Source organism: Diorhabda carinulata, chromosome 12 (assembly GCF_026250575.1).
Source record: "Diorhabda carinulata isolate Delta chromosome 12, icDioCari1.1, whole genome shotgun sequence".
NCBI lineage: Eukaryota > Metazoa > Arthropoda > Insecta > Coleoptera > Chrysomelidae > Diorhabda > Diorhabda carinulata.
This window is the reverse complement of record NC_079471.1, coordinates 1,010,992-1,031,094: the sequence shown is the minus strand read 5'-3', so window position 1 is coordinate 1,031,094 and position 20,103 is coordinate 1,010,992. Positions and strand designations below refer to the sequence as shown.

The window sequence follows — 20,103 nt, the reverse complement described above, 5'->3', positions numbered from 1 at the left end:
TAGGAATGTGAATGGAATACACTGTTGCTGTTTATTTATGTGAGGACAGGTTAATAATTCTATTCAATATTAACAATATGCAGTTGAAATATATATATATAAAAACTTGTGCAACGATTCAAAATTACATTAATGCAGCGATGATTAAATCAGTTACATTCTATATTTAACTTTTATAATACATAAGATTATTAGTAGTTAGATAAAGTGGAATTGTTCCAATATGGGAACTAAAAATCCTTTCAATAGGGCGTAATTTTGTAAAATGGGTAATATTGTGCTTATATATCGGTTATAATATGGGTAATATTTATTTTAGAATTATATAATAATATTAACAATTTTAAATACATTTTACCAAATAAAAATCGAGAGATAATAGAAGAAATTATAATTGATCGATTGTTCTTTTCGTGTATAAACTATAAATTATAATATTAAATAATAAAAAACTCACCTTAACTAAATTCGTTGTGGCAAGAAGTAGACTTAAACATATGTACACAAATATCAACAATAAAAGCTGCACATACACTTTAAACGATTTGTTTGTATTCCATTTGATGATATTAAAATAGAATTAAGCTAAAACAACAATAAACACAATAACTAGTACACTAAAATTATTTATATTCTCGAGAGATGTTATTTTGACGTGAAAAATACGTACATTTACATATCACTATTCACAGAACACTGATGTTAGAAAATGTGAAAGGCAAGGAAAAACTGACAGTTACAAATGCAACAGCGTTGCCACCACTTTCTCTTTTCTCCAAAATAAAACTGAAAAGAACTAAAACATCACGAAGTTATTTGTTTAAATATGATCAGATAAGAATTATCCATACTGATAGTAATATAGTATTTATATTACATTTTGTAAATATTTAGTTTTTATCCATAATATATTTACGATAAAGAAATATGGTTGGCAACACCAAATTATGTTGTGTAATGTGTATTGCCGCCATTTAGTTATTTTCTTACGTTTAGTATTATATCATGTTTATTTTCGAATTTTAATGATATTATAGAGGGATATTTTCTCAAGTAGAAGTTGTAAAAAAAGACTATTTTCTGGATATATAATATTTATTAGTATTTCACATATTTTATACAACAGAAAACATTAAAAATGTGAAAAAAAATTGGATAAATTAAAAATATCTTCTAATTCACACATATAGGACAAATTGGCAAAATCACAATATCATTTTACAGAAAAGCATTGCACTTTGCCTCAAGTTTTTCATCACAGATAACCCTCTTTTTGATTGTACAAGATATCTAACGAGGGAAAAAAACTAAAGAATAAATTGGGCCATTTCATGAAACAAAAACTACCATGTTATTTTCAATTGGACACTCTGTATATTACATTAACACATTATATAAGTTTTTAAGAAAATTATGTCGTCTATTGTATAGTGTCAAATTAAAAAGTAAATATATAAATATAAATGAAAATATTTCACATAATTGCGTAATTATATTGGGCAATCATTATTTTATATTCAAGGTATGCTAAGACCTTAAAAAATGTTTTATTTTAAACAATGTTTCAAATGAACCATTCGTGGAATTTTAATGACACAAAAACATACAGGTGGACGTTGAATTTAAAAAAAAAAATAATTTTATTAACAGTTCGTCTGGATTATAAAACATTCAAGCTAGTTTTTTGTCACATATGACTCAATTAATTCTGTAGATATCACTTAAAGACGACCCAAACAGAAAAAAAATAACCACTTTGATTTCTGTTACGAGAAACTCTTATTTACAAAGCAAGACACAGACAGACATTGAGAGGGAAGAAAATATTTATATTTTACATTCATTTCACATTTTTGTTACTGGGTACTCTATACAGGTTTTTATTTAAATCGTTTCGACCTTTGAATAAATTCCAATCATTTATATTGACGTTGTTCAAATCACATTTCAATAATTTAAACAAACAAACAGTTTACGTGGTAGATAACCTCAATTTAATAATATCAAGTAAGGAAGAATATAACTTAACAATAGTGACAAAAACTATAAGATAAAAAAGTATCAACACAAGCAAAAACGTGAAAATGATCATGACATTTTTTATTAGTTAATTTCTTTCATGAAAAATATAACAAGGTTGTCAGATTGTGTAGAATTTTCCTATTTGCAAGTTAAGATCGATTCAGACCATCCGAAAAAAGGTGAGAAAAACTAATGGTTTGCTTATGTGGTGTATTTATCAGGTATTCATTGTATAAATATATGATTTTTGTTTGTTGAAATAATACAAAACGAATCTTCAGCAAAAGTTAATAACGTGTTGCCAATTCTGTTAACAATTCTTTGCATCATCTGTATATATCATAAAATAGTGAAGCTGTTCGTCTTCATTTTAGTTCTCTTTTAATTTATCTGTATTTTGAAACTTGTTTTCTATCAAAAAAGACTGAAATCAAGACGATTTATCAAAAGAAATATAAAAAGTTAAAGATATTCATTAGTTTTTATTACAAAATATTTAAACGAAATCTGGCAACCCTGTGTCTAGTAAATAAGTGTTGTCTTCAACATAAGTTATATATAGTCCAGGAGGTTTATGAAAAATATTAATGAATATAAAAACTAATTGGGAAAAAATAAATCAAGCACATCTGGAAGAAGTTTTCTTGAACTAAAATCACAAACAGGTAAGAGATATTTGTTAATAGAATATTTTTTTTTGTTTTATAGAGTACAAAGTAACATTAAACATTTAATTAATTCGGGACGACATTTAAGAATCTGTCAATTACTCTGAAAGTCTGTCATTTTTTATTCACTTTTATTATATTACATTTACACTCTTTCAAATAGAAACAGAAGCGTTCTTAAAAAATAAAAAATAAATATTTACAACGTATATCGTTTTTAATTTCTACATAATATTACATTTATACAAACGTATATTACTATTACTAACATTTTTTATTATTAATTTCATTAATAGTACTTTTACGGTCCCTGAGCGTTTTGATAACAATTATTATCTCGAAATATGTCTCAAACATTAGTGACGTATATGATCAATATTTTTAGGTTATGAAAAATATCAAGTAAAACAAAACATTTACGAATCGTTTAGCTCTACAGTGATACAAAAAAGGAGGAAATATGTATGCATACATACAATTTTAATAAAGTAAAACGATTTTAAGGTTAGGTGTGAAAGTTCCAAATCACAGTTTATGTACGATCGAATTGACATCATACGCGAAATATATTGGCAAGGGCGTTAACATCATATCTGCGCCTTATTTAAATATTAAAAAAAGTTGAACTACAATCTGTGTCAATACAATGGAGTTGTTTTTTTTTTTTAATTTTTTTTAACAAAATTTGACTGGCCTATAACGAGTCTGACGGTAAGTTGTGACAGCGACAAGTAAAGAATATGGCGTCAATTCATGCCTAATTCACGACTGGCTAGGGAATATGAGATATATAAATTAGGCAACGTTGTAAATTTCTGGTGATAAATGATTTGATATGTAAACTATAGTGATTCAGATATGAATATTTAATTATGAATTTATGTTTTGAAAATTAAATTCAAGTGTTTAGTACATAACGCAACTGTTAGTGCATTTCATCAAGTGTTATTCGTCTCCGTAAGGCCAAGGCAAGAACTAAATTTGAGGTTAGAAACATTTAAGGTAAGTGAAACAAAATCGAAATTATCAAATTACTTTATATTTATAGAATCAAATATTGGAAATAAACACTGCCCAGCAAATAATTTCTTGACAATTATTATTGATATGATTCATTTTTTAAATTAATAATCGCGATAGTTGTGAACAGCACAAATAGGAAATGAAACTTTTGAAAATATTTTGTTTCAAATAAATATAACAAACCGACGTTGGATAAATATTATTTAGAATTACAAATAAAAGTTTATAAATAAAAAACAATTTGATTGAGATATAGTTTGATTTGCAATTTTTCATAGGTGATAAAATTTGTTATGCAAAGTTATTATCAATTTAAAATGTTGTAATAATATCACGTTAGTGCTTTTTATAGGGAAAATAAATATTTAATACTTAATTATATCCGGGATTTTTGTAGTACTAAGATATAGTTGGGGAAATTTGGGAATAAAACTATCTGTAATTTATTTTTCACCTAACCTCAAACTAATGAAAGTAATGAATCTTTTTTGCGATTTTTTCTCAAATATTTGAGGTTATGTTAGGTGACAGGTTAGATTTTTTGATTCTACAACTTTTATATGCAAATTTTGTCTATGGTTCGTTGTCAATAATAATTGCTTTGATACATAAAGTAAAAAAACAATACCTAGATATAAAAATATAGATTTGGATTTGGAATATTCAATAAAACTAAAAGGGATAAAACGTAAATGTTAAAAGTAAACAAAACCGAAACGAATTATAGAAAATACAATGAAAACCAGTAGATTGGTATGGAAATTTCATTGAAAACGAAGAAATGGATAGACGGGATAAAATAACAGGGGACAAAAACTCAAAAAAGGAGAAAACTTCAGAAGAATCGAAAAAGAAGAAGACAATAGAAGAAATGGTTACTGTAAACGTCATTTGACACTTTAACAAGTATAATAAAAAAAGAAGAAGATACCTAATAGATGTTTAACATAAGAGGAGTGGAAAAAATTCGGGATAATGACCAACCGTCAAGTACAAGCGAATCCCCAACCCCAATCGTTGATTGCATCAACCCTCAAGTCTAAGATTTCGTAGGAAAATATTATTGATAACAATAATTGTCATTCTTGTGAAATAAATCACCTCTTACTGTTTTTTTTGTAGCTCAATGCAATCTTGTCACCATTTTTGTTAGATTGTCACATTTTTTTAAGACTTTCAATTGTCAAATGGTAAAAAACTGACAACTGTGTAGTAAAAAGTTTCCTGTCAATGTCTAATATTGTCATTCGAATGTTCTAATGATGTATTTTATTAGGAAATCTAATAAAACAGCTGATCTACGTCAAAATGGCGGCCGTGGGGTAAACAATCGATTATCACGTACGTGTCCGTGCTTTTTTGGTTACTTCCGGTGGCGAGAGTTGTTTTGTGTTGTTTCTTTATTTTAAATTGTTAATAGGACTCCATAGATACTTTTTAGATAATTTTTAGTGAAATTAATACACCTAAAAATGAGTAATTTCGAAGTATTTTTTTAGTTAGTCTGCAAGTTAGTCTAAAATCCAACAAATAACTTTACAAATCCCACAAAATTTATAGCAGAAGCATTTGTGTGCCCCACGGCGGCCATTTTGACAATTTGCTAGATTTCTCAATTGTACTAGGGCAGTAAACTAACCTAACGCCATTGTTGACACTTTAATATTTTATTAAATTAATTTTTTTGTTATAATTTTCATATTTTCAAACCTAGGCTCGTTAAGCAATATTTAAATCACATATCTTATAAATTTTTAGATAACTAATAGTGAAATTTATAATTTTGACATGATAGTATGAAAATTACAGCCATCGAACATAATCTATCAATCAAAAGTGTTGGTGACATCATCGCTCGTGTTTTAGGGAGAATTATATTCCAAAAGTTGGTAGCCGTGTAGCATAAGTCTCCAGTGTTGTATGATTTATTGTCGAAACTGGAAATTCTTGTTCGAATTAGTTATTTTTGTGCTGTTTGTCGTTTTTTATTTGCATTTTATAATAATTGATAACTGGGTAGAACAAAAACTATTATTTCATAATTTCTAATTAATAACAATTTTTAGTTGTATACATTTTCTGCAAACAACTAGAAAAAAATTACAACGCGGCAACGCTGTAAAACATTTGTCGCGTCTTCCAAACTTAACCTAAAAGTCGTCATTTTTATGCGTTTTAAATGATTAAGTGATAATTTATTCAATTATTATTCAAATTTAAATATATTATGCTCAATATTTTTCACACAGTTTATTTTCTCAATATTCAGGGGTAGTATTATCAAAATCGAGTTAATTTATTTTATCCAAAAGAACTAGTGAAAAAATTACAACGCGGCAACGGTGTAAAATATCTGACCTGTTTGCAGACTTGGAGTTTAACATCATTGCTACGTTGAAATAGTTGTAGAAGAGAAACTGATAATTTATTTTGTTTATTCGGAGCTGCTGATTTTTAAATGTACCATGCCATCTATATTTACGCATTTTATTTTCTCAATATTCAAGGGTAGTATTAACAAAATCGAATTAATAGACGAGTTAATTTATTTTATCCAAAAGAACTAGAGAAAAAATTTCAACGCGGCAACGGTGTAAAATATCTGACGTGTTTTGCAGACTTTGAGTTTAACATCGTTGCTACGTTGAAATAGTTGTAGAAGAGAAACTGATAATTTATTTTGTTTATTCGGAGCTGCTGATTTTTAAATGTACCATGCCATCTATATTTACGCATTTTATTTTCTCAATATTCAAGGGTAGTATTAACAAAATCGAATTAATAGACGAGTTAATTTATTTTATCCAAAAGAACTAGAGAAAAAATTTCAACGCGGCAACGGTGTAAAACATCTGACGTGTTTTGCAGACTTGGAGTTTAACATCGTTGCTACGTTGAAATAGTTGTAGAAGAGAAACTGATAATTTATTTTGTTTATTCGGAGCTGCTGATTTTTAAATGTACCATGCCATATATATTTTACGCATTTTATTTTCTCAATATTCAAAGGTAGTATTAACAAAATCGAATTAATAGACGAGTTAATTTATTTTATGCAAACAACTAGAGAAAAAATTACAACGCGGCAACGGTGTAAAATATCTGACGTGTTTTGCAGACTTGCGAGTTTAACATCGTTGCCACGTTGAAATAGTTGTAGAAGAGAAACTGATAATTTATTTTGTTTATTCGCAGCTGCTAATTTTTAAATGTATCATGCCATATATATTTGACGCATTTTATTTTCTCAATATTCAAGGGTAGTATTAACAAAATCGAATTAATAGACGAGTTAATTTATTTTATCCAAAAGAACTAGAGAAAAAATTACAACGCGGCAACGGTGTAAAATATCTGACGTGTTTTGCAGACTTGGAGTTTAACATCGTTGCCAAGTTGAAATAATTGTATACGATTCAATGATAATTAACGAGAGGTGTTTATTTTTTCAATATTTAAGGGCAGTATTAACAAAATCGAATTCATAGACAAGTTTTTTTTATTTTTAAATTACATTTTTTTAGTGTTACTAATTTCTGTTCTTACTATTAACATCACATAACTCATAAATATATAAAATTCTGTTTTAACTATTTTTTATTATTTTTCTGGACCATTTCGTTTTTACACAGTCACAAAAATTGCACTTTCACAACATTAAATGTTGATTAATATCACTTGGTCAAAATATACCGAAAATTAAACTTTTTATCAGTAATTTAAGCGATTTCTTTCACAAATTTTACCATTTTAGACACAATTCTGTGTAATTTTAATTCTTAAAATTGGTCAAAATTAATCATTATTTTCGATATATCAAATTCAGTTCGATTTTCTTTTTGAACAAAATGATATCAATCTTTGGATCCTTATCTAAACGTTTATGCCTAAATTCCAAGTAAAATTTTCTAAAAAGCTGGTAACTTATCAGTTAATTCTTAAAAAATAAATTTCTGCGTACATTTTCCAAACAAAAATAAATTTAATGTGATGGTTTGAAAAAAATTAAAACAATAACAAACTTAAAAATCTATTTAGATTCATCAAATGTATAAACAAACGTAAATAAAAATAAAATTGTTATAAAATTCATCAAATGTTTCGATCAAAATCTTTTTTTTTTATTGAAAAATAAATATTAGTTATGCAACCAATTATACAAGATACATAATACCGAAAAGAAAAAGGCCAGCTGTAATACACTGTAAATAAAAGAAGAAGTGTTTTCAATATATAATTTCCCGTCAGAACTAACTATAAAATTGTAATCAATTAAAACAAATCACAAGGTAAGTAAATAAAAATTTATATTTTAATTATGTGATTACAGTTTTAAAATAAGATCTAAATGAAATAAATTTATTAAAAGCAACATTATTTAACGTATTTCTTCATAAAACAACAACTGAAACAAAACTTTTTATGAATTCTTTTTGTTTACATACATTTTTACCAAAAAGCAAAAGGCCAGCAGACTGGAAATAAAAGAAGAAGTGTTTTCAATGAATAACTTCCCGTCAGAACTAGTTATAAAAGTTGTAAACTATTAAAACAAATCACAAAGTAAGTAAATAAAAATTTATATTTTAATTATGTGATTACAGTTTTAAAATAAGATCTAAATGAAATGAATTTATTAAAAGCAACATTATTTAACGTATTTCTTCATAAAACAACAACTGAAACAAAACTTTTTATGAATTCTTTTTGTTTTCATACATTTTTACCAAAAAGCAAAAGGCCGGCAGACTGGAAATAAAAGAAGAAGTGTTTTCAATGAATAACTTCCCGTCAGAACTAGTTATAAAAGTTGTAAACTATTAAAACAAATCACAAAGTAAGTAAATAAAAATTTATATTTTAATTATGTGATTACAGTTTTAAAATAAGATCTAAATGAAATGAATTTATTAAAAGCAACATTATTTAACGTATTTCTTCATAAAACAACAACTGAAACAAAACTTTTTATGAATTCTTTTTGTTTTCATACATTTTTACCAAAAAGCAAAAGGCCGGCAGACTGGAAATAAAAGAAGAAGTGTTTTCAATGAATAACTTCCTGTCAGAACTAACTATAAAAGTTGTAAACAATTAAAACAAATAAAGAAGTGAATAACTATAAATTCATATTTAAATAATGAGGTTACTGTTTTAAAATGAATTTTAAATGAAATAAACTTAATAAAAACAATATTGTTCAACGCATTTCTTCATAAAACAACGAGTGAAACATATAAAACTAATACCATATTGTTATAGTGTAGCTTTTATTTTATCGAATGTCCTAGTGGTAAAATTTAGTTAATAACAACAAAGGTAAGTTTATTTATTTCTCTTTTTTTGTATTGTTTTGAAAATATGCATTTTTCTACGTTTATCAGATATTTTTGGGAAATTTAAAAGATTTAAAACTGATCTAAACAACTTATGAGGGTATTTCAAAAAGTTCATGCATAAGCAAACGTCAAAATTAATCATTGGCAAGAATCTTAGGTACTTTTCTTCTGTAATTTATCTATATGATTAAACAGCCATGAAATATTCTCAAACTCATCTAAACCAATATTTTAGTGCCTTATGTTATCTTTATAAGCATCGGACGACAGATGCAGATGGGAAACGAAGTTGACTGATATATTTTGTAAAATCAATCATTGGTTTTGGTATAACCTCAATTTCTATTAATAAACCCTCGTAAACAAGATGAAAATCCATTAATTCTAAACTAAATATCGTCGTCATTCTATTCGGTATAGTTGGTTGTATTATAATGTAAGAGGCCAAATTAAATACCTTTCTTCTGTTATTTAGCCTTTGTCTATACGATTATACAGCCATGAAATATTCTCGAACTCTTCTAAATTAATATTTTAGGATCTCAGGTTAGTTATAAAACCAGCAAATGACAGATTGGGACGAAAATTGATTGATAATACTTCAAAATATACTTTATAGTGTATTAAATACCAAATTTATTATTTCAATATCTTATTGGTAGCTAACTAACAAAAAATATTGTTAAGTAACAAAATTAAACGTTTAGAAATATTCATTAAAAAATATTTACTAGAATTGTATTTAACGAGTACCCTGTATAATTTTGAAAATTTTCGCTTTATATTTCAAATTTAAATTATCGTATTTTTGAGTAATTTTGGATAGAAAAATATTAATTCAACATAGTTACAATGTCCAGTTGTGGGACAAACAAAACGATTTCGTCAGATTAGTATTAATGAACATACCGATAATAATTATTTCTTTTTTTTTTTTAAACAAAAATTTATGAATGAACGAACTAATTTTAGGGGATAAATTCATCGAAAAGAAGTGAAAAAAAAATATTTTGGTACAAAAAGTGTTGTAGGGGGGACAAAAATGATTTTAATGTAGATTATGAAGTATCTAAATTGTTTTTCTGAAATAAAAATCATTTCTTAGGTACAAAACTCATTTCAAGGGATAATTTAATCTGAAAGACACCAAAAAATTATTTTAATATAAAAAATGTTGTAGGGGGGGCACAAAAATGATTTCAATGTGGATTATGAAGTATCTAAATTGATTTTTTTGTCTCAAAATTATTGTAAAACTCATTTTAGGGGATAAATTCATCGAAAAGAAGTGAAAAATAATTATTTTGGTACGAAAAGTGTTGCAGGGGGACAAAAATGATTTTAATGTGCATTATGAAGTATCTAAATTGTTTTTATTTAAATAAAAATCATTTCTTAGGCACAAAACTCATTTCAAGGGATAATTTAATCTGAAAGACACCAAAAAAATTATTTTAATATAAAAAATGTTGTAGGGGGGGCACAAAAATGATTTCAATGTGGATTATGAAGTATCTAAATTGATTTTTTTGTCTCAAAATTATTGTAAAACTCATTTTAGGGGATAAATTCATCGAAAAGAAGTGAAAAATAATTATTTTGGTACGAAAAGTGTTGCAGGGGGACAAAAATGATTTTAATGTGCATTATGAAGTATCTAAATTGTTTTTATTTAAATAAAAATCATTTCTTAGGCACAAAACTCATTTCAAGGGATAATTTAATCTGAAAGACACCAAAAAAATTATTTTAATATAAAAAATGTTGTAGGGGGGGCACAAAAATGATTTCAATGTGGATTATGAAGTATCTAAATTGATTTTTTTGTCTCAAAATTATTGTAAAACTCATTTTAGGGGATAAATTCATCGAAAAGAAGTGAAAAATAATTATTTTGGTACGAAAAGTGTTGCAGGGGGACAAAAATGATTTTAATGTGCATTATGAAGTATCTAAATTGTTTTTATTTAAATAAAAATCATTTCTTAGGCACAAAACTCATTTCAAGGGATAATTTAATCTGAAAGACACCAAAAAAATTATTTTAATATAAAAAATGTTGTAGGGGGGGCACAAAAATGATTTCAATGTGGATTATGAAGTATCTAAATTGATTTTTTTGTCTCAAAATTATTGTAAAACTCATTTTAGGGGATAAATTCATCGAAAAGAAGTGAAAAATAATTATTTTGGTAAGAAAAGTGTTGCAGGGGGACAAAAATGATTTTAATGTGCATTATGAAGTATCTAAATTGTTTTTATTTAAATAAAAATCATTTCTTAGGCACAAAACTCATTTCAAGGGATAATTTAATCTGAAAGACACCAAAAAAATTATTTTAATATAAAAAATGTTGTAGGGGGGGCACAAAAATGATTTCAATGTGGATTATGAAGTATCTAAATTGATTTTTTTGTCTCAAAATTATTGTAAAACTCATTTTAGGGGATAAATTCATCGAAAAGAAGTGAAAAATAATTATTTTGGCAAGAAAAGTGTTGCAGGGGGACAAAAATGATTTTAATGTGCATTATGAAGTATCTAAATTGATTTTTTTGTCTCAAAATTATTGTAAATCTCATTTTAGGGGATAAATTCATCGAAAAGAAGTGAAAAATAATTATTTTGGTACGAAAAGTGTTGTAGGGGGGCACAAAAATGATTTTAAATTGAATTATCACGTCCCGAAGTCGATTTTTCCACACTTAAACACCAATTCCGCAGTAAATAAATCGAAATGAATATTCTGAACGTTGAAACGAAAAGTTTTTTTCGATTTTTTTCCATATAATAAAACAAAATTGCACTCGAAACTCGAATTAATCGATAAAAATCGATAGCGAAACCATCACATCATTATCAATAATTTTTTTTTCAATAAACAAAAAAAAAATAAAATAAACCAGCGTAGAAATATCGAAAATACCGCATCATAACAAAATTGCAAACCTAAATCACAATTAGAAATAATATCACGGCTCCTTATTATCGTAGAAAAAATAAAAATAAAAAGAGGGGGAAAGGGGGGGGGGGGTTAAAAAAAGGAAAAGTTAATGGGATCGGTACCCCTCGGGTCACCTGGCCTTTATCACGACACTTTCGATGTTCAAAAGTTCCCGAACTTTATCCGTATATTTGACGAGGGCGATTTTGTTGGCGCGCGTGTTGATTTTCTCGCCGGCGTTCAAGAACTGGCAACACCGCGCCTGATCTAAAAACTCCGGCATTCTGAGTTCCCTTATAATGTTTTTGTTATTGGGAGCGACGCCGGACGTCGAAGGGGGGCAAATCTGTTTGAGTAAAGCGTCTCTGGATTTTATTTTGAGAATGGTCGAGAGATCCTGGAGTAACACCCATCGGTCGGTGGGGGGTTCGTTGCACAACGTATACAGATTTGGTAGAAGACTTTCGGACATTTCGAAGTCGATGTCTTCTTCTTCTTCTTCGGGATCCGGACTGGGGACGTTGTCTAGTACGTTGAAACCGATCTGATCCACGGGATCTGTGAAAATAAATATTCAACTTAGTTTTTAATAATTTTTTTTCCTTTTAGATATCGGAGTTGTGGGGAATTTTACGTTCTATAACATTTCATATTTAAATTTCAAAAATTAACAAAATTTGACTCTTAATTTTTCGAAAATAGAGACGTACTCGATGTTTGACACTTATAAGCTGATATCTTTTTCATTTTCCCTCGTATATAAAAATTGTATATATCAAAGTTATAGGAAATTTTACGTTCTATAACATTTCATATTTAAATTTCAAAAATTAACAAAATTTGACTCTTAATTTTTCGAAAATAGAGACGTACTCGATGTTTGACACTTATAAGCTGATATCTTTTTCATTTTCCCTCGTATATAAAAATTGTATATATCAAAGTTATAGGAAATTTTACGTTCTATAACATTTTATATTTAAATTTCAAAAATTAACAAAATTTGACTCTTAATTTTTCGAAAATAGAGACGTACTCGATGTTTGACACTTATACGCTGATATCTTTTTCATTTTCCCTCGTATATAAAAATTGTATATATCAAAGTTATAGGAAATTTTACGTTCTATAACATTTTATATTTAAATTTCCAAAATTAACAAAATTTGACTCTTAATTTTTCGAAAATAGAGACGTACTCGATGTTTGACACTTATACGCTGATATCTTTTTCATTTTCCCTCGTATATAAAAATTGTATATATCAAAGTTATAGAAAATTTTACGTTCTATAACATTTTATATTTAAATTTCCAAAATTAACAAAATTTGACTCTTAATTTTTCGAAAATAGAGACGTACTCGATGTTTGACACTTATACGCTGATATCTTTTTCATTTTCCCTCGTATATAAAAATTGTATATATCAAAGTTATAGGAAATTTTACGTTCTATAACATTTTATATTTAAATTTCCAAAATTAACAAAATTTGACTCTTAATTTTTCGAAAATAGAGACGTACTCGATGTTTGACACTTATACGCTGATATCTTTTTCATTTTCCCTCGTATATAAAAATTGTATATATCAAAGTTATAGGAAATTTTACGTTCTATAACATTTTATATTTAAATTTCCAAAATTAACAAAATTTGACTCTTAATTTTTCGAAAATAGAGACGTACTCGATGTTTGACACTTATACGCTGATATCTTTTTCATTTTCCCTCGTATATAAAAATTGTATATATCAAAGTTATAGGAAATTTTACGTTCTATAACATTTTATATTTAAATTTCCAAAATTAACAAAATTTGACTCTTAATTTTTCGAAAATAGAGACGTACTCGATGTTTGACACTTATACGCTGATATCTTTTTCATTTTCCCTCGTATATAAAAATTGTATATATCAAAGTTATAGGAAATTTTACGTTCTATAACATTTTATATTTAAATTTCCAAAATTAACAAAATTTGACTCTTAATTTTTCGAAAATAGAGACGTACTCGATGTTTGACACTTATACGCTGATATCTTTTTCATTTTCCCTCGTATATAAAAATTGTATATATCAAAGTTATAGGAAATTTTACGTTCTATAACATTTTATATTTAAATTTCCAAAATTAACAAAATTTGACTCTTAATTTTTCGAAAATAGAGACGTACTCGATGTTTGACACTTATACGCTGATATCTTTTTCATTTTCCCTCGTATATAAAAATTGTATATATCAAAGTTATAGGAAATTTTACGTTCTATAACATTTTATATTTAAATTTCCAAAATTAACAAAATTTGACTCTTAATTTTTCGAAAATAGAGACGTACTCGATGTTTGACACTTATACGCTGATATCTTTTTCATTTTCCCTCGTATATAAAAATTGTATATATCAAAGTTATAGGAAATTTTACGTTCTATAACATTTTATATTTAAATTTCCAAAATTAACAAAATTTGACTCTTAATTTTTCGAAAATAGAGACGTACTCGATGTTTGACACTTATACGCTGATATCTTTTTCATTTTCCCTCGTATATAAAAATTGTATATATCAAAGTTATAGGAAATTTTACGTTCTATAACATTTTATATTTAAATTTCCAAAATTAACAAAATTTGACTCTTAATTTTTCGAAAATAGAGACGTACTCGATGTTTGACACTTATACGCTGATATCTTTTTCATTTTCCCTCGTATATAAAAATTGTATATATCAAAGTTATAGGAAATTTTACGTTCTATAACATTTTATATTTAAATTTCCAAAATTAACAAAATTTGACTCTTAATTTTTCGAAAATAGAGACGTACTCGATGTTTGACACTTATACGCTGATATCTTTTTCATTTTCCCTCGTATATAAAAATTGTATATATCAAAGTTATAGGAAATTTTACGTTCTATAACATTTTATATTTAAATTTCCAAAATTAACAAAATTTGACTCTTAATTTTTCGAAAATAGAGACGTACTCGATGTTTGACACTTATACGCTGATATCTTTTTCATTTTCCCTCGTATATAAAAATTGTATATATCAAAGTTATAGGAAATTTTACGTTCTATAACATTTTATATTTAAATTTCCAAAATTAACAAAATTTGACTCTTAATTTTTCGAAAATAGAGACGTACTCGATGTTTGACACTTATACGCTGATATCTTTTTCATTTTCCCTCGTATATAAAAATTGTATATATCAAAGTTATAGGAAATTTTACGTTCTATAACATTTTATATTTAAATTTCCAAAATTAACAAAATTTGACTCTTAATTTTTCGAAAATAGAGACGTACTCGATGTTTGACACTTATACGCTGATATCTTTTTCATTTTCCCTCGTATATAAAAATTGTATATATCAAAGTTATAGGAAATTTTACGTTCTATAACATTTTATATTTAAATTTCCAAAATTAACAAAATTTGACTCTTAATTTTTCGAAAATAGAGACGTACTCGATGTTTGACACTTATACGCTGATATCTTTTTCATTTTCCCTCGTATATAAAAATTGTATATATCAAAGTTATAGGAAATTTTACGTTCTATAACATTTTATATTTAAATTTCCAAAATTAACAAAATTTGACTCTTAATTTTTCGAAAATAAGGACGTACTCGATGTTTGACACTTATACGCTGATATCTTTTTCATTTTCCCTCGTATATAAAAATTGTATATATCAAAGTTATAGGAAATTTTACGTTCTATAACATTTTATATTTAAATTTCCAAAATTAACAAAATTTGACTCTTAATTTTTCGAAAATAGAGACGTACTCGATGTTTGACACTTATACGCTGATATCTTTTTCATTTTCCCTCGTATAAAAAATTTGTAAACATCAAAATAGTAAAAAAATTACGCCCTACAAAATAATATAATTGAATTTCCAAAAATAAATAGTGAAAATATAATTTTAAACGTAGGCCTACGGACTATATCAATGTAATCAATTATATATTAGAAGTATATTTTCGACGTTGCCACGTTTAATTTGAATTCAGAGGTAATCGGAAAAGAATATTTCTCCAAGTTTTTGCTACGATTTCAAAATAAAGTTGATTTAGACACAAAATAATTCAAAATTTGTCAAAATTAACATGCGATTCGATAATAACGATAAAACTTACCAAAAATTGATGCCGGTCCTGTCGAATACCACTGCGATGCAACTTCGCCTTCGATATCGTTCAAATGATTCATCAAAAAGTCTTTAGTCACTTCATCGTTGGTCAACGCCAAGGGCGTCAAACCCGAATAGGTTGCTAAAGTGGGATCGGCGCCGTAAGATAATAGCAACCTCGCAATTTCTACGAAACCGTTTTCGACAGCTTCGTGTAGAGGCCTACAACAACAAAATGGAAAATTCAAGATCAAGCGTCTGATCAGCATGTGCACTGCCTTGAAGAAAATGACACAAGCGAAAATAACAGAAACAGAAAAAATTTCTAGAACGTTGTGGAACATTCTGAATCGATCATGACAAATTGCACTCGTTTTGGAACTTTCTTCGAACATTTTGAATAAACTGCACTCGTTTTGGAAGTTTCCAGATCGTTATAGAACTTTCTCAAACATTTCGGAAGTTTCTAGAACTTTCTTCGAACATTTGGAATAGATTGTAATTATTTTGGAAGTTTCCGGATCATTCTAGAACTTTCTCAAATATTTTGGAAGTTTCCAGATCATTCTAGAACTTTCTCAAACATTTTGGAGGTTTCCAGATCATTCTAAAACTATCTCAAACATTTTGGAAGTTTCCAAATCATTCTATAACTTTCTTCGAACATTTTGGAATAAATTGTACTCATTTTGGAACTTTCTAGACTATTCTAGAACTTTCTCCGAACATTTTGATTAAACTGCACTCGTTTTGGAAGTTTCCAGATCATTCTAAAACTTTCTCAAACATTTTGGAAGTTTCCAAATCATTCTATAACTTTCTTCGAACATTTTGGAATAAATTGTACTCATTTTGGAACTTTCTAGACTATTCTAGAACTTTCTCCGAACATTTTGATTAAACTGCACTCGTTTTGGAAGTTTCCAGATCATTCTAAAACTATCTCAAACATTTTGGAAGTTTCCAAATCATTCTATAACTTTCTTCGAACATTTTGGAATAAATTGTACTCATTTTGGAACTTTCTAGACTATTCTAGAACTTTCTCCGAACATTTTGATTAAACTGCACTCATTTCGGAAGTTTCTAGATCATTCTAAAACTTTCTCAAACATTTTGGAAGTTTCCAAATCATTCTAGAACTTTCTTCGAACATGTTGGAATAAATTGTACTAATTTTGGAACTTTCTAGACTATTCTAGAACTTTCTCCGAACATTTTGATTAAACTGCACTCATTTCGGAAGTTTCTAGATCATTCTAGAACTTTCTTCGAACATTTTGGAATAAATTGTACTAATTTTGGAACTTTCTAGACTATTCTAGAACTTTCTCCGAACATTTTGATTAAACTGCACTCATTTCGGAAGTTTCTAGATCATTCTAGAACTTTCTCAAACATTTTGGAAGTTTGCAGACTATTCTAGAACTTTCTTCGAACATTTTGGAATAAATTGTACTCATTTTGGAACTTTCTAGACTATTCTAGAACTTTCTCCGAACATTTTGATTAAACTGCACTCATTTCGGAAGTTTCTAGATCATTCTAGAACTTTCTCAAACATTTTGGAAGTTTGCAGACTATTCTAGAACTTTCTTCGAACATTTTGGAATAAATTGTACTCATTTTGGAACTTTCTAGACTATTCTAGAACTTTCTCCGAACATTTTGATTAAACTGCACTCATTTTGGAAGTTTCTAGATCATTCTAGAACTTTCTCAAACATTTTGGAAGTTTGCAGACTATTCTAGAACTTTCTTCGAACATTTTGGAATAAATTGTACTCATTTTGGAACTTTCTAGACTATTCTAGAACTTTCTCCGAACATTTTGATTAAACTGCACTCATTTTGGAAGTTTCTAGATCATTCTAGAACTTTCTCAAACATTTTGGAAGTTTGCAGACTATTCTAGAACTTTCTTCGAACATTTTGGAATAAATTGTACTCATTTTGGAACTTTCTAGACTATTCTAGAACTTTCTCCGAACATTTTGATTAAACTGCACTCATTTCGGAAGTTTCTAGATCATTCTAGAACTTTCTCAAACATTTTGGAAGTTTGCAGACTATTCTAGAACTTTCTTCGAACATTTTGGAATAAATTGTACTCATTTTGGAACTTTCTAGACTATTCTAGAACTTTCTCCGAACATTTTGATTAAACTGCACTCATTTCGGAAGTTTCTAGATCATTCTAGAACTTTCTCAAACATTTTGGAAGTTTGCAGACTATTCTAGAACTTTCTTCGAACATTTTGGAATAAATTGTACTCATTTTGGAACTTTCTAGACTATTCTAGAACTTTCTCCGAACATTTTGATTAAACTGCACTCATTTTGGAAGTTTCTAGATCATTCTAGAACTTTCTCAAACATTTTGGAAGTTTGCAGACTATTCTAGAACTTTCTTCGAACATTTTGGAATAAATTGTACTCATTTTGGAACTTTCTAGACTATTCTAGAACTTTCTCCGAACATTTTGATTAAACTGCACTCATTTCGGAAGTTTCTAGATCATTCTAGAACTTTCTTCGAACATTTTGGAATAAATTGTACTCATTTTGGAACTTTCTAGACTATTCTAGAACTTTCTCCGAACATTTTGATTAAACTGCACTCATTTTGGAAGTTTCTAGATCATTCTAGAACTTTCTCAAACATTTTGGAAGTTTGCAGACTATTCTAGAACTTTCTTCGAACATTTTGGAATAAATTGTACTCATTTTGGAACTTTCTAGACTATTCTAGAACTTTCTCCGAACATTTTGATTAAACTGCACTCATTTCGGAAGTTTCTAGATCATTCTAGAACTTTCTCAAACATTTTGGAAGTTTGCAGACTATTCTAGAACTTTCTTCGAACATTTTGAAAGTTTCCAGATTAATCTAGAAATTTTGAGATCTTTTCATGAGTTAGAAAAGGACAGTAATATATATATTTCGACATTTTCGCTTGAGGTTGTTACCACCCCAACAGGAAATTGATTGGGGTTGGTGGTGGTAGAGAAATGCGTGTTTTTACGTCCTAACCCATCGAATATATGTTATAGATTACATAGTAAGAAACAAATGAATTTCAAACAAAACTTTAACCAAAAGATGCAGAGCTCAAACGGTTTGGTTTACCTCAAAAATAGAGGTGGGACGCGCTGTTACGTAACGGTTTTTGTTTATACTTACCTTATGCCTCCCTGCGCACTCTCACTTGGATTGGCGCCATAGAGTAAGAGAAGTTTCGCTATCTGGAGATGCCCTTTCGAACAGGCCCAATGTAATGGAGTGTATCCGGCGTTGTCTCTAGGCGAAGGAGGACAATCCGTTTTTTCTAAACAGTATGCTGTGACGTCCTGTTACAATAAATTTTTTTTTCTTTTTTTATTTATATAAATCGTATCGGTTTTATAGAAAATTTAAGGGTCGCTGTTACTACTTTTTGACTTATTTCTAGTTATTAGTGAAGTTTTATTGAAAACAGTTTTTACTACTCAAAAAAACGTATCTGATGTTCACTTTAGTATGAAAATGCTAAACTCTAAAGACAAAAAATGGTTCATTTTCGAAAAAGACAATCTCTAAAGTCAAAGAATGGTTTATTTTTTCAAAAAAACAGTCTCTAAAGACAAAAAATGGTTCAATTATGAAAAAGACAATCTCTAAAGTCAAAGAATGGTTTATTTTTTCAAAAAAACAGTCTCTAAAGACAAAAAATGGTTCAATTATGAAAAAGACAATCTCTAAAGTCAAAGAATGGTTTATTTTTTCAAAAAAAACACTCTCTAAAGACAAAAAATGGTTCATTTTCGAAAAAAGGAGTCTCTAGAAGCAAATTACACGATTATTTTTGGAAAAAACAGTTTCTAAAGACAAAAAATGGTTCAATTTTGAAAAAGACAATCTCTAAAGTCAAAGAATGGTTTATTTTTTCAAAAAAACAGTCTCTAAAGACAA

The 20,103-nt window shown here is 27.7% G+C and overlaps 3 protein-coding genes across 6 annotated transcripts in view; 1 reads left to right on the top strand and 2 right to left on the bottom strand.

Annotated features, from left to right (window-relative positions):
* Positions 1-777, bottom strand: part of LOC130899857 (E3 ubiquitin-protein ligase RNF19A-like) — a 33,072-nt gene extending 32,295 nt beyond the window's left edge. For 2 of the 4 annotated variants that reach the window (XM_057810007.1, XM_057810008.1), the window contains exons 1-2: positions 671-777; positions 458-585 (exon numbers count right to left, since the gene is read on the bottom strand). The gene's annotated coding sequence lies outside the window, so the exon portion shown is untranslated. Of the gene's footprint in view, positions 1-457 lie in introns of all 4 variants that reach the window. The other 2 variants (XM_057810009.1, XM_057810006.1) reach the window with 2 other exon arrangements.
* A 299-nt stretch (positions 778-1,076) lies between these two features.
* LOC130900062 (putative mediator of RNA polymerase II transcription subunit 26) overlaps positions 1,077-20,103 on the bottom strand; it is a 71,889-nt gene continuing 52,862 nt past the window's right edge. The window contains exons 5-7 of the mRNA XM_057810386.1: positions 19,336-19,502; positions 16,159-16,373; positions 1,077-12,555 (exon numbers count right to left, since the gene is read on the bottom strand). Coding sequence (XP_057666369.1) covers positions 12,128-12,555; positions 16,159-16,373; positions 19,336-19,502 — 810 coding nt within the window. The 3' untranslated portion in view covers positions 1,077-12,127. The remainder of the gene's footprint in view (positions 12,556-16,158; positions 16,374-19,335; positions 19,503-20,103) is intronic.
* The window catches only part of LOC130900065 (iron-sulfur protein NUBPL), a 72,524-nt gene continuing 56,007 nt past the window's right edge, over positions 3,587-20,103 (top strand). The window contains exon 1 of the mRNA XM_057810397.1: positions 3,587-3,692. The gene's annotated coding sequence lies outside the window, so the exon portion shown is untranslated. The remainder of the gene's footprint in view (positions 3,693-20,103) is intronic.